Source organism: Phaethon aethereus, assembly GCF_964289735.1.
Source record: "Phaethon aethereus genome assembly, chromosome: 3".
Classification (NCBI taxonomy): domain Eukaryota; kingdom Metazoa; phylum Chordata; class Aves; order Phaethontiformes; family Phaethontidae; genus Phaethon; species Phaethon aethereus.
The window spans coordinates 110987245-111002110 of NC_138576.1; the positions used below are offsets into that span (position 1 = coordinate 110987245).

General features: G+C 37.9%; 1 protein-coding gene across 1 annotated transcript in view; it reads right to left on the reverse strand.

The window, feature by feature from the left end:
* Positions 1 to 4130, reverse strand: part of LCLAT1 (lysocardiolipin acyltransferase 1) — a gene marked incomplete at both ends in the record, with an annotated part of 86506 nt that extends 82376 nt beyond the window's left edge. The window contains one exon of the mRNA XM_081997917.1: positions 4069 to 4130. Within this exon, the coding sequence (XP_081854043.1) occupies positions 4069 to 4130 (62 nt within the window). The remainder of the gene's footprint in view (positions 1 to 4068) is intronic.
* Between the last annotated feature and the right edge of the window lie 10736 nt (positions 4131 to 14866).

Below are 14866 nucleotides of genomic sequence, written 5' to 3' on the forward strand. Positions count from 1 at the left end.
CCTCCTAATGAATTTGAGCAGAACTGCAAAATGAGAAGCCTATGACAACGTGAAGAACTTACAGCAGAGAGTAACCATCTAGCTGGTCATCTGAAAACTGTGTTCAGCAAGCTCATTTTAGTAACAAGGTAAAATTGTTAACACACTCAACGCATTTGTTTTCATTTGTGGCTTCATATAGTGGAGTTACAGCCTGGACAATAGGTTACATGACTTAAATGCACCTGCCTATGCATGTCAGTTGAGAAACGTTTACATACGCTCCCATTTTAGCCAACAGTCAAGGATGGGCATTTGTCACATAGGCTGCTGGCCGTGTTGGCTGCCAACAGCACGTGCCCTGGGCTAGTCAGCAGAAGCACTGCCCTGCCCATGTTTAGAGCAGGGAGAGCAGAGAGGAGGCTGAAGCCCCAGGCTGGATTTGCCACGCTTGCCGGACCAGGGGCACCGCTCAAGCCATGTACCCTCTCTGACTCCAGCAGTGCCACGGGGAACCAGCTCCAGCACCTCCTCAGCGAGGAGTACAGCGCACAAATTTGGAAATTGTACAGAGCCAGCTCTGGCCAGACAAAATAACTGGTTATAACTTTGTGCCCTACTAAAGCTTCAATAGTTTGGGAATTGCCCTGTTTGAAACAGTACAGTCGTGGTCACACAGTGCTGCAACTTGCCTAACAACCCCTCTTTCGCCTGTCTTTGCTCAGCTCTGTATCCTCACCTCTTCCCCTTCCCAACAGCAACCCCTCTCCCAGCCCCGCAGCCCACATCTCCCATCCCGAGGCAGCAATACCCCTCCCACACACACCCTGTTTCGCCCTGGCCCTTGCAACACCAGCTTCTTGGGGCCGGTGAAGAGAAGCATGCTCCAAGCGGCACACGCTTGGCAAGCAGGCCCAGCTACCGAGTCCCACCAGGCCAGGCCAGGCTCTGCACGCTGGTGTCACGCTGGTGTCGGCACTACAAGGGCTGGCGTACCCAGTTTACCATCGTGTCAGTCACCTGAGGAATTCCCAGACACCTACTACCTATTGACTCTATTATCATCCTTTTGCATCCCTCAGTCCCTCAAACACCTAGTTTATATCTATAAAGATATTTTGTTTCTGCGCCAGCCGTCCCAAATCTAACACGTGCACTCAGCAAGAGAAGCAACAGCTAAAAATCAATGCAAAATACATGCCTGCAACTTCAAAACATGATTAAAAAACAACCAAATAATCTCAAAGGGAAAAGAGTAACCTAATGAGGACTTGCAAAATGATCTAAAATAAATGTGAAAACTCAAAACAAAGAAAATCAGAGCTCATTTATGTCAGAGATGAGACACCTGAGAAACGACTTAAAGGATTCGACAGGAGGTCTGAATAACAGAACCCGAGCATTTTCAAAGTACAGAAGTATTCCTTTACTGCTGCTGACAACTACCTCTTCCTAATGCAGCGATCACTCTCAACACTGGATTTAGCACGTATTACAGCCTTTATGTATCTTAAAGCTACTTTCCATTTGCTGTGTGAGTCAGAGTTGTGAAGAGACAGTCAAAATTATTTTAAAATTCAGGCTGAAAGCTGCAAACAGCGAGAAAGACAGCACCCTCATACTGGGCATGTAGTTCATCTGTTTTGTGGCAGAACTCCAAGTTATTGGGGTACTGTACTTCACATGTTCTCGTTGCCATAGCAGAAGGAAAACATGCTCTGTCTCCAGGTAACGGGAAACAGTAATTCTTAAAATACAATTTTTTATTTTACAGCTCAGTTAATTTTAAAAGTTCTTGGCTACAATGGGACAAATTACTTTCCAAAACAGTTGCATTTTTGTAAACTTCATCTTTATTAGAATATTTTCTTGAAATTATTTCAATATTCTATGAAAACACTTTGTGCAAACATAAAGCACAGGCACACGCCCATGATAGGATTTTAGCCTGTTTTGCTTACCATCTACACATTTTTATTCAAGGTACAGCTGGAATGACAGACAAACCACAGCTTGTTATGATGATGATTTCAAAGGGTTTTACACAGTCTGTTCTTCACAACACAACTAATTTTTCTTCACAACTGCTTCTATGGCTTCTAAGTGGGCAAAGTATGCAAAGTAAGTTTATCTGGTATGAAACAAAAAAGTTCTAAAATTAAAGGTCTGGAAGTTTCACAGCAGCCAAGACTCACCACACGCTTCACATTTCCTTTACAGCTCCTGGCTAATTTAAAGTTCTTGTACGAACAGGTTAATTCGTCTTCCAGGTTCAATGTAGAACAAGACTTAACCTACAGTATGGAATTAAGCAATACTACCTGAGAAACAGAGCCAGCTGACTGATAACTAGAGAGATTTTTAAGCACTTAGTGTTATGCAGTCAACAAATCAGGTTTATTACACTACTGAAAAAATACAGGAATGCTCTTTAGTGCCAATAAAACAACATTGTATTATTACCGGTCAGTATGTTTCCATTCAATCAGCATGGGCAATAAAACTGTTCATTAGTCTTCAAGAACTGAATGGGGAATACTAGGCATTGGGTTTAATTCTTCTTTCAGTCAATTACCAGTGGAAAAGGTAAATGTTATCTTCAATTAAAATCAAGGAGAAACTCACACAGAGAGCAAATGATGCCTTTTCTATGACAGTTCTGCAAAGCAAGCCAGCAGTTAACTGCGAACTGACTTAACCGGGTTCTGCATTTCCTCTAAGCACGGCAAATGAAAGAGGTGAGCTGGAAATTCCAGCTCCCATATTCAGTTTTGCATTCTGAAACATAATTTCCAAGTCAGAAGATAAAATTTACACAACACTGTTTAAAACCTTTCATCTGGGTGAAGTGAATTGGACTTCAAGGAGGTGGACAAGAGGGGAACAAAGACTGCCAGCTTCCCAGGTGCCCATTAAAACAAGCCATCAAATGAATGACCCAAACTTTTAATTGTTCACTAGTTTTTAAGGTTACTAAACAAAATCGTCTACACAGGAGAACGGGCAACTGGACAATCCTTCCCAGCTTGCGAGGCAAATAACGCAGGGGTCTCGGCAACCACCGAGCAGGTGGCCAAGTGACAAAACACCAGCCAGGCAGACAAAGTTTCAGTGGAAATGACACATCCTAGCAGAATGTTTCAAGTCCAACCTGTTTGAGCATTTTGTGTTTGTTTGGGTTTTTTTCCCCACAACAACATTTCAAAGGAAATTTTTACCAATTTTTGCACTCGGAGCAAGAAACTAGTTCCTATGTAGTACCATATTCCAAAAACCGCTTACAGCAAGTTTTTGTAGACTGACTCAACTGTATTTCCCGATCTACAACTTACCCCATCTCCTTGATCACGTAACTTCTCACTTTGCCTCAGTTAAAAGAGCTGCAGAAATAGCAGAGGTTATATGGGAAGCAATGATAGCAAGAAGCTGAATTATTAATTGCACAGATAGCGACTCTAATTGGTAGCCCGCATGATACAGGCATGAAGCTCTCTCAGTCTCCACAGACCTCTTTATGAACTACATTTTACTTCTGATCCTTCTCTTGGGCACTTCAGTATTTTAAGGAACATACAAATATGACACAGATCACTATCACAAACACAAGAAACAGGCACTTGACCATTAAAACTACTTCCCTTTTATTCAGTTCTTGCATTTAAAAACCTTTAAGAGATTCAACACTTGTCTCATAAAACAATATATGACAGGGCAATAAAAGATAATCATCATTACAAAGCACATCCCTGACACTCTCTTAACAGTGTAACAGATATTAGCTTACACATGCACGAAATAAAAAGTACAATACTTAATGAGTAATTTCTGTAAATATTACCAACAAAATATGATTATTGCTGCATATTACAATTTATCATCTCTTTTATTTGCCAAGACTTAATGTGACTATTATAATTCAATAAAAAATTCAACAGAATATTTAATTTGCTCTTCCAAGTAATTGTGTCTTTCCAAATGCAAAAAACCTGGCTGAGATTCTTTGCAGTACAGCCTTTAGATACTGTAAGCAGATAATTCAGTCAGGGTACAGACGTCAAATCAGTCCAATGCTTTTTCACTCTTGTTTACCTGTACTCTTTCCACTGTTGCCCCAGACAACCATTAGACCAATAAAGCTTGAAGGAGAGCATGGGCTAAAGTATTTAAGATCATTTGTAAGAGGGTATCAAGCAACAGCTGCTTCCTAAAAAAAATAAATAATGATTTATGGAAAAATAGCTTGCTTTTACTCCTTACTATATTCAGAAAATCTAGATGAATTGACAAATTTGAGCTGCTGTAGGAAGAACTGCACATGAGCTATTTCTACCAAAAGCTACCTCATTTTTTATTATGCATATCCTTCAAGTTACTGTGGCCCCACAAGCCTGTATTAAACAGCAACCAATATAAAAAGAGTGCCCTGGCTAACAAGTCATCAAAAATAGGTTTGGCAGATGAAGAACAGCTTCCCTCCAACCCTTTCATCCCGTCTTTAAATAAAACAAAAAAACCCCAACCCCATAACCTTGCAACAAATATGGAGTAGTGGTCAGTTCTGGAGTTTTATTAGGTATATTACATAAAACCTGCAGGTCAGCTCTAGGCCCAGTCTACTTTACAAAAAAAGCTACCTGTGGTCAACAGCTGGCAAATTTAAGTCCTTTGGTTTTATAAGTCTACAACAGACCAAAAAGCTGACCAACTTTGACAGATAACAAATCCAAGTAAAAAATATGCAAAGCAGATAAAATATTCCACTTTGAAGTTACAAAACAACCAATAAATCAATATCCCCCGCCCCCCCTGCATAAGAGCACCCCAACACTTTAGTTCACAGCTATTCTTGGCGGGGAAAAGTGGCATTTATAATTTCAGAAGTACTTATTTCAGAATAAAATCCTCAGGTGGGGAACAGAAATCAAGGACTTCATGCTGAAGAACAGTTACTCAAAGACAAAACAAGTAGAGTGTTCCATGGAATATCTTAAAATCTCTGCCACTGACGTTGAACCAAAGCCACTCCCTGAGAACAGTGAAAGCTCTTCAAGTTATTGTTGCACTGCAACAGAACCTGAACACACAATTTAAAAAAAAAAGTTGAATTTCCAAGGATCTAAAAATTTTGCTGTGTTCACCGTTTCCAAGATAAACTCTTTTCTCAGCCTACTTATAGAACAGTAACTCACAACTCCCTTCTGTGTTAGGACACATCCATGAAACTTCTAATAGCTTTTCTACCCTCATCAAAACAGAGTTTTCTCATCGGGTTAACAACTCAGAAGAAATACAGGAGACGTGTATGAACAAAATTCAAACAGCCTGTTCAACAAGCTAGGAAAACCACCAACCGTCACTAGGATAGGAACAGCATGACAGAAAACTTACGCTAACTCATAGTATTCTAGGAGTGCAATTATGAAAATAAAAAGCGGGGATGTAAAAGCAGACTTTCAGAGGCCTTAAGCAAGGAGGCCTCAAGCAACTTGGAGAAAGTTTCAGGGAGAGCTTTGTATTTATGACCATCCTTCACAAAAAACCTCTCTCGTTTTTAGAACAGAATATATTAACCCTCCTTCTCCAGTTACAATGTATGCTACAATTAATTTGATTCTGGATGGGTAATATTACAGCATATTTGATTTTTTAAAAAGTAAAATAGCTTTTATTTATTAATATCTTTTATACTGTGACAGCCATTACCTGTAAAACAACAGCAATTGCTAAAATACTTTATTCTTACTCTTAGTAGCACATTCCATGCTATAAAACTTCGGCAGGCCCCATGCTAAAAATCCCAACAGCAAACTTACTGAAGGCAGTGAGTCTCCACTTAGAATCAACTGCGAGATCAGATGATGGATTTTATCCACTCTCAGAATTGTTAAAGGGATGAAAAGAAGAACTAGAGACTTATCTTCACTTCAGAGTGTAAGTCACTCTGGCTAAACAGTACTTATATAACAGATGGAGAACAGTACCTACAGACAAATTTATGTCACTATTTCTTTTTTCTTTTTAATACTAATAAATTGCTATTATCAATTGCATATAACTCTGTCAAGCCTTTGAGTCTGTGCAACTGCCTTAAGCTTTTTAAAATATATTCCCAAGACAAATATCAAAGAAAAAAAAATTTGCAAATAACATTAAAAATGTTCTAGCCACTTAATTGGAAAATTCCATAGTTTAGAGAACGTGAAATTTTGCAAGGCTGCCTTTGTATCAGGAATTCACAGCACTCTGAAGCATACTTATACACCAGCAAATATCACATGTTTATAACAACTTTAAAAGCCACATAAATTGTAGTTTTCTAGTGAGTTCTGCTTACAGACTAACTGCTTTCCAAGGTAAGCACAGTAGAAACAATAGATCGGTTACCTGACAGGCTTCGAAGAAAAAGAGGAAAAATGCAGTAGTTCTGCAGAAAATTTACAAACATTTCATTCCCACTAGAAGCAGCAGTGTCAGTTGATTTGCATTTGTTCTATTTCTGGACATGAAATCCTGTTCTCAATCTGTTATGTTTTGGCAAAGATGGAACACCCAAAGCGATATAGCCAAAAGCCACACGTTGTCAAACTACTGTCCCACCACTAACTAATAATATTTCTGCTTCCAGACCTTACAGTAAGAGACGAAGTTCTGCTGTGCTTTTCAGAGCTTTCTAGAGAACAGTCTTCAAACCTCATTTGCATAGCTCACCAGCAGGATCAGTCAACAGCATATCTGGATATTTCTAAGATTACATTACAAACCAGTGTTAGGAACTGAAGCTTTAATCCTGTCTTCAGCTCTGTAATTCTTTCTTTCCACCAGCTACAAAGGGAAGCTTCTCTTCTGACAGAACTCCAAAGGCACATCCTCAGGGCTTCAAGTTGATCCAGGTCTTCAAAGCCATTTCTGACAGAGCGCTGCATTTCACAGCGTAAACACTTCCTCCACGCATTGGTGTGGTGCTGTGTGTAGATGCAAGCTTTGCCTGGGAAGACGCACAGCTGAGTTAGACGATCTGTACTTGAGCTAATAAAGCTCCGTGTCTCAGCAGGGATTCTCAGCCCATGCACAGCGGCAGGCTGGTGCAGATACGTTACTTCTGGTTGCAAGGCTACTGAATCTGATTCTATAAAATACACTTTATTCCACCCCCCACCCCCAAACTTTAAGCATTCTCAAAGCCAAAAAATGTTTTACCAATATAGTATAATAAAGCAACTCATGTTTCTTGTTAAAGCTGAATGGCTTTGGTCCCTCAAACACATAAGAAGGTACAAGTGACCATTTGATTCTTACTTGTAAAGTATTTTGCATTTAGATGCAAAGGACCCAGTGCTATTGACAAATGAATAACAAAATGTTTTGCATGACCATTTAGCAAGTCCATTTTATCCTATAACAAATTACCTGTATAAGAAGCTAAATAAAGTAATTCAATACTGAAACAACCAGGGAAGTTATCTGCCAGTGCTTATGCAACACTTTACCAAGCTGCCAGAAGACAAATGGAAAAAAGCAACATCTAAGACTAAGATTTTTAGCTTTTCAGCTTTGTATTATGTAAAATAGTAGCTCATTTGAAATAGAATCTCACTTTCTAATAAAGTTTGCCAGAACCAAAAAGAGCTTATAAAAAAAAAAAAGTGGTTTAATAGGTGTTGTATTTTCCATCACAAAGACCAAGTCAATGTTACAGTAAGAATGAATTTCAAGTAAGCCGCAAATACATTTGGCAGTTGCAGATTCATTAGATAAGACATGCTGTGGCAGACACTTAGATGCTAGACAATCCAAGAATAAAATATCCATGAAATAATTACAGAACAGCAAATGACCTAGTCAGGGAAATAACCCATTATAGCTATTCAGCTAGATTTTACACGTGCAAACAATGCTCCAGCTTAACAAGAGCTATTAGGAAAAAAAAGAGGAGGAAAGAAGGAAAGCCTAACATGAGCGACAGACCAAAGAGCCTCTCAATACACTTTTGGGGCATTGTTACAGAGCGACTGACCACTTCCAGTCTCCGACTCAGTACCACAGATGTTGCTACAAAAGTGCCTTAAAAGCTGCACAGTGATAGAGGAAAGGAACAAAAAAAAAAAGACAGAACAACTTTGGCAAGACTGTGATTGTTGAAGCAAAAAATTGTTTGGATAGTTAAGAAACTATGCTGCTCATACGCCAGGGATGAGAGGCCAGAAGACAAAGAATATCCTGACCTACACCAAAACTATTATGTGGAAGATAAAGATGACAGGTGACAAGGTAGACATAGTCTAGAGTATGCTCTCTCCCCCTAAAAGAAATAATAATAACGAAAGAGTAATCTAAGACGAAATGCAATGACTCAATCTTTGCACTAGATAAATCACATCCAAAAAAGGAAGACATTATCCAGATTTGTCTGTGCAAATCATGCTACCAGAAATATCTAAATCCAGAGTCTTCTCATAGCAGTTTCTGCAGTCATGGAATATGTTTAATATCAACTGTATCTAGACTTTTCTTTAGGGAGACAGATTTAGAGTTAGTGATGTAGCAATTAATTACAAAGATTTTTTTTCTCTCCCTTTTTTTTTTTCCTCTCTCACTACAAGAATTACTTTTCCAGAGAAGATCTAGCATTCTCTCAGTTATTTCCAAGTGGGAACACACCCTGGCATTTGTTTCCCCTTTTAGCAAGTGCCCTGACCTTTCAGGAAAAATTATACAAAACCACAGAATTCCTGGAAAAAATCTGCTATTTCTGATTGGCATACTGATATCACAGAAAGAAAAGCTGAAAGAGCTTATCTTCAAGCTGTAAAATATGCTCATTAATAAGTGAAGTACCTGGGCAACCGGCTAAGGATATCTGTGAGAAAGCACGTACATTTTTTTAGTTCATTTGCAGAAGAATTCCCAAATGCAGTCACAGCTCTTGAAATGCCTTTAATGATTTCATCGCAATGGGCACTGTGGAGGTGGTATTTTTATTGGGGAAATTATAAACAATAGACTTGTCAAAATCAGATGCTCATGACATTCTACTTCCCTCTCTTCCTCATCAGTTTGAGGTTTCTCCCTGTGTCTTATGAAAGTAAACACACTGCTGAAACTCTCAGTACTCCCAAATAACCAACAGACAGTGTACCTTTACATACTTGGACACTTTGCATTCAAACAATACAGCCTCAAGAAAATTAGTCCACTTCTGGCATGACTGCAAGGCATGCTGAAGTTAAGAAAAAACATCCCAAGCACAGCTACAAAGTTGAACACAGAAGCACCAGCATTAAAAATAACAGCATTGGCCATGAAATACTCTCATGTCCCAGAGCTAAGTGACATTTTTCATCTGAGCATGGAACAGACTGCTATCTTATCCTACACTGAGATGTTCAGCTCTGAAGTATTTTTGCTGCCAGCATGACCATCAAGCAAACAGCTTGATAAACAGGAGCAAGAGTAGTGATGGCAAATGATGCAACACAAGGATCGAAGACCTGACATTACACAGTATCACTCAAAGCTATTCATTTATGCTAGCATAAGTAAATACTAGCAAAAGCATGGAAACTAGAGAAATTATAGATACAAGACCTTCACACAAGGGAGAGTAAAACTGTTCCAACTCTTTACCAGTTAATTAATTCATAACATTTTAGTAGTTGAGTCAACTTGCCATCTTTCCCAGACAGATAAAACCAAGATGACATGCAAGGATCCTGCTCTCCAAGCTCATGAGCAGAATGAACAGTATGCGAATTTCGATTCTAGTGGAGGCACCTAGTCGAGAAACACTTGCTCCTACTATCTTCACTCATATGGAGAAGGGTGTTAAACCTAATTCTCCACAATGGCACTAAAATAAGAGCCTCAGTGACAAGCAAGGCAAGGGTCCTGCCCTTCAGCATTCTGACTTATCCCCTCAGCAGGTCCACCTTGAGCAACAACTGAGGCAGTAATACCTCTGAAAAAGTTAAGCTGTGATTGTTAAGTTTTAAAACTCCTAATTTTGACTTTCACAAAGGAACACATGTGGATACTTCTTTTGAATGCTTCAACTCTTAACAGTATATATGATTTCTTGTATGTACTTTGATCTGAATTCGAGCAAGAACACTGTCTTCCCATGAAGGTAGCTCTTAATAAGTATATGGCCTTAAAAGCTCTCCACAGAAATGCAGAGAGAATTATATTGTTTTATTTAAAGATCAATAATACATTTTCTATAGTTTAAACAGAAGATAAATGTTTGCAACTTCTACTATGACATCCACAAATGTGCTGTGAGAAAAATCCTAGGCTGTCGTAGTATCAGTTATACACTTGGATTAACACAAATAACTTAGATTAAACCCATAATTTCTCACAGCTAAAACATACCTTTTTTAATTTTATGTAAAGTTCCTTAACACTCAAAACTTTCTTCTCACACAAATCATGCTCACCTGCTCCTGCTGTTGTCACAGATTAACAGCCAGAGAGAGGACAGAAAGAACCAAAACAACGCAGCAGTGGGAATAAAGGAACACGCTATGTCAAAGGCAAAGCCTGGAGCTATTGGAAAGCCTTGTATTACAGCTAAGCAAGGCAAAACAACATGCCTTCTAACAAAGACAATTGGAAGCCAGTTACAACCCAGAAGATTAATGTACTGACTCAGGCATATATGAGCCTGAGTTTTCCATCGCCCTTCTTTCTCAAGAACTCTTGTCTAACTCACTGAAGGAGGGGTAAAGATGGTTGTATAAAAGTTTTCGAAAGTGCAGTAAGGAGAAAATTTGAAAACAACTTGAGGAAACATGGATTCCTGCTGAGCACAGAGTTTTCAACAACAGCTAAGACTTATTATATTGAATTTTTTTTTCCAACATAGATACAAGCTACAACATCTGTTTCCCTTCCAGTTCAGCCACAGCTGAACATTTTATTGAACTATTACAGTAAGAAAAACAGCTTCCATAACTTTTAAAAAAGATCTCTTCTTTGGGGCTCAAACAGATATATTATTAAAGTAATGCTGGTAAGAGGAATCAATCATTGGACTAAGTGATGCCAAGGATTGCTGAACAGTTAAATCTGATTACTAATTTTGATGTATTGATGAGAACATCAGAACAGAGTATTCAGAAAAATATACTCAAGACAAATGTTCGTGAAACTCTTTAAGTCTTCACTTCCCCTTTGCCCTGGATTTCACTATATCAAGAAACATAACCTTCTACATTAATATTTAGAAAAATTTTATGGGCAATGCATACAGTAATTCAGTTTTTCAGTTTTTTAAAAAGATATTACTACCCACACTTACTATTTAACCAAAGTTCTCCTTTGTTGGTTTGGTTTTTTTTTTTTGCTATAGAGTAGGGAACAGGAAGGGAAAAAAAGAATACGCAACACTTTTGTTAGTACCTGTTGTAAAACTTAAGCTAGCAATAGTCACCAAAGCCAGCATTTTTATATCCTCCTTCACCAGTTCAATCTTATGACAAATTCACACTCTTTTCAAAACATACACTGAAATAACACAGCCATATAAATTCTCTTTGGAAGCAGCTGCCTGGTCAAATAGTGCATGTGTAGCCCTGCACTAGTCCTGGCACATGCTGCTCTTTGATACATTCCCATTAGGCAAAGGATGTGGAGGTAAAGGGGCTTTGAAGGGAATATCATTACAGGATAAAACCAAAAGATCCAAAGTATCAAGGTTTTATTATGGAACAACCCATTTTCTAAGTAAGTTTCTAACAACATCAGATGAAACTTACTATTGATTTCCTTGCAGAAAGCAAAACACTGTTTGTAGACATACTACAATATTTACAATCAAATAATCTTTATTATTTACACAAGCCATTTTGAAGCCTTTCCTTGTAAATCACATCTGATTCCAGTATTTGGGGTTTTTTATCCCATTTTTTTTTTTAATTAAACTTTGCTCCATAGAAACTTCAGCAATTACGCTTGATGGAATGGGGTAAGAAGTTCACAGAAAGCTCTCTCACTGCATAGGCAGTGATGACAGGATGTGTTAAATATGCATTTTCTCACCTTAAAGGTATGTCACTGGAACAGCCTGAGGACCAGAAGGAAAAGTAATGGTCTCTTGGCAGCACACAGAAGCTGCCATTACCGTGACGAAACATTAAACCAGAAGCAGCTTGTAGAGAGACATCCTCATGTAAAGGAGCACATTTCTTCCAAGTGTTTTAGCTTAAACAGATACCGAAGACAAAAGAATTGAAGTAATTTTAAGAATCACCTTCAAAGTCAGCTTTCACTTCTTTTGTATGTATATTACAACAACATTACTGTGTTTCTGGAATAATGGTTTGGTTGTTTATTTTTTTTGAATCTTTGAGAGAAAAGATTAAATTGAGAAAACATTAGCTGCTTTCTGCTTCACACCAGCAAAGTAGTACAGACTTTTAAAAATCCTGGATCAAAACTACCTCCTTATGCAATTTTGAATTTGCCAAGCCTAGCACCAATCCATCAAAGAAGGATTTCCTTCATTTTACTTTGGGCATTTACATAAGTACCTTAAGTTGGGTCACCGGAATTATTCCCCCTCATTCCCCATCCCATCTCACTCCATTCAGTTGGCTGATCCTATAATCTAATTTCACAAAAGAAAACTCCATTTTCTCTTCCTATGAAACCGCAAATATACACACAGCTTATGTTCATGGAGACTTAATCCACAGGGGGTTAATATTTTAGAATTTCTGAGTAAAACTGGCAATCACAGTAGGGAAAGCTAAGGAGACACTTAACCTCAGGGATGCCTCACTCTCCTCACATCTTTGTGACATTAGAACCCTCCAAATCCAAGCTACTAGGCAGACAGTATTTTTTTTTTTTTTTTTTTTTTTTTTTTTTTTAGTTTTTCTTCTGAGAAAAGGGAGGGAAGGAACAAGGTACAGGATGGCCTGGAAGACTTTCCTGTTACAGATAAAGGGTTTCCTACAAGAACATACAACTATTGCTGTACACCCACACAGCTTGGAGTTTTGAACAGAGTTTCAGCAAATAATGAAATTTAGCCCTTTCATGCTGTTTTAGAGATCAGTTCAAGAACCAGGTTATCAGACTCACTAGCATTTAAATATGAAAAGGATAAGAAGAGACAACAAAAATTGCCATTTTTCTCTTTACATACAAGAAGTGACTAAACACGTGCAGAGTCGTAAGACACTTCAGCGATGAAAAAAACCTGTTTGCAAAATGAAGTGCTTCTGCAAAATAGCTCCCTCTTCAGTTTTCTTTCAGTTTGTCCATGCAAACTTAAACATACAAAAGAATATCAATGTCACCAGAAGACATCTGGAAAAACTGTGTCAGATTTAAACTGTATTTTAGTTGTCATGGGCTTGCCCTCCTCAAAGTTTAAAGCCAGAAGATACCATTCGATCCTTTAATCAAATGTTTATGGTTGGCTATTCAATTCAGTTCACTTAGCCAACAATAGTTTTGTCTAGAACAACCTTTCAGAAAGTCGCCCTGTTTGAAATACCAGCATGTGGATATCTAACAACTCCCACTATTATTCTATTGACCCATATTTCAATTTAATAGTTTTGTTTCCATAAAGATAACTGCAAGCTAACCATGAAACTTCAGTCTTCATTTAGATAAACTGGACAAACATAATAATATATCATGAACAGCTAAGTAAAACACATTCAATCAACCAAACTTATTTTTCATATAATCATATGTATTCAAAGACCATCCTAAGGCCAGATGCACACTGGGCACACATCACCATGACCACGAGAGTTTTCCCTTAGCTAGTCCTATTTTCAGAAGAAATAGGTTAAAAAAAGTAACAGATGGTGAAAGACATCAGACAGAAAGACTCCCTACTCCCTATGCTGTGAGGTTAACCCATTATCCTCTAATAGTCCCGAGGATATAATCTCTTACTAATGCCATGAGTACCCCAACCTTGTACCCCATACTCACTCTTTATATAGATAATACATTAGTAATAGGCTACCAGTCCTTAGTAATGGACTATTTAGTACAGTCGTTAAAGTGGTAAAATTTTATGTTACTGATTCCAAAAATTTTCTTCCTTTTGTCATGACAACTATATTTACTGGATAATTTCTCTCTCTACTCAGGAACAGCCACATTTGTCTCCAGTCAAATTATTTGTAATTCAAAAGAGTAAACAGTGACCAAGCTGGGAAATTTAGTTTGCCTAGTTTATCAAGGGACTTTCTGAGCATGCATCTAATTTACAATAACTTGGCTTTTCAGCAAATACTTACAGCTATTTGTACACTCAGAGACAAGAACACAAAAACAGGATTGTAAAAATCAAACACAGCAGGCTAGTTTTTGCTCAGGGTTCCTATCCAATTGAACAAATAGCTAAATAGCATAGATCAGTACTTAATTTGTTTTGAAGTATCAGCACACCTAAGAATTTACACTTTACTTGTGGAAATGCATAAATACACCTAAATCAAAAGTGAGCTGCAATATATCTACCTATTTGCGGATGGAAAATTCCATTTTAGAAAGGGGATCTAAGCCAGCATTCCCACAGTTGAGGCAATTGCCACTTTCTCTCAGTATATGCAAGTTCCTATGACATAATATCTGTAAGTTAATTCAGGGAAGATTTATCTAGTTATATTGGGGGGGTAGTTTTACTTTTTAAATAATTTTAATCTTATTTTGGATTTCAGCTTATTCTTAAGACTTCTTTTCACGTATCCCAAACTTGTTCCAGATGTAGCAATTTATCCAACTAGAAGAAATTATGCTATTAGTGATATGGAAAGAGCGTAGCTAAGTAGTCAGCTTAATTTCTTTACAAAATAAGCTCCTTTTTCATAAAGGATGAAGAAGTTTAATCATGAAATTTTCAACATTAGGAGGACTG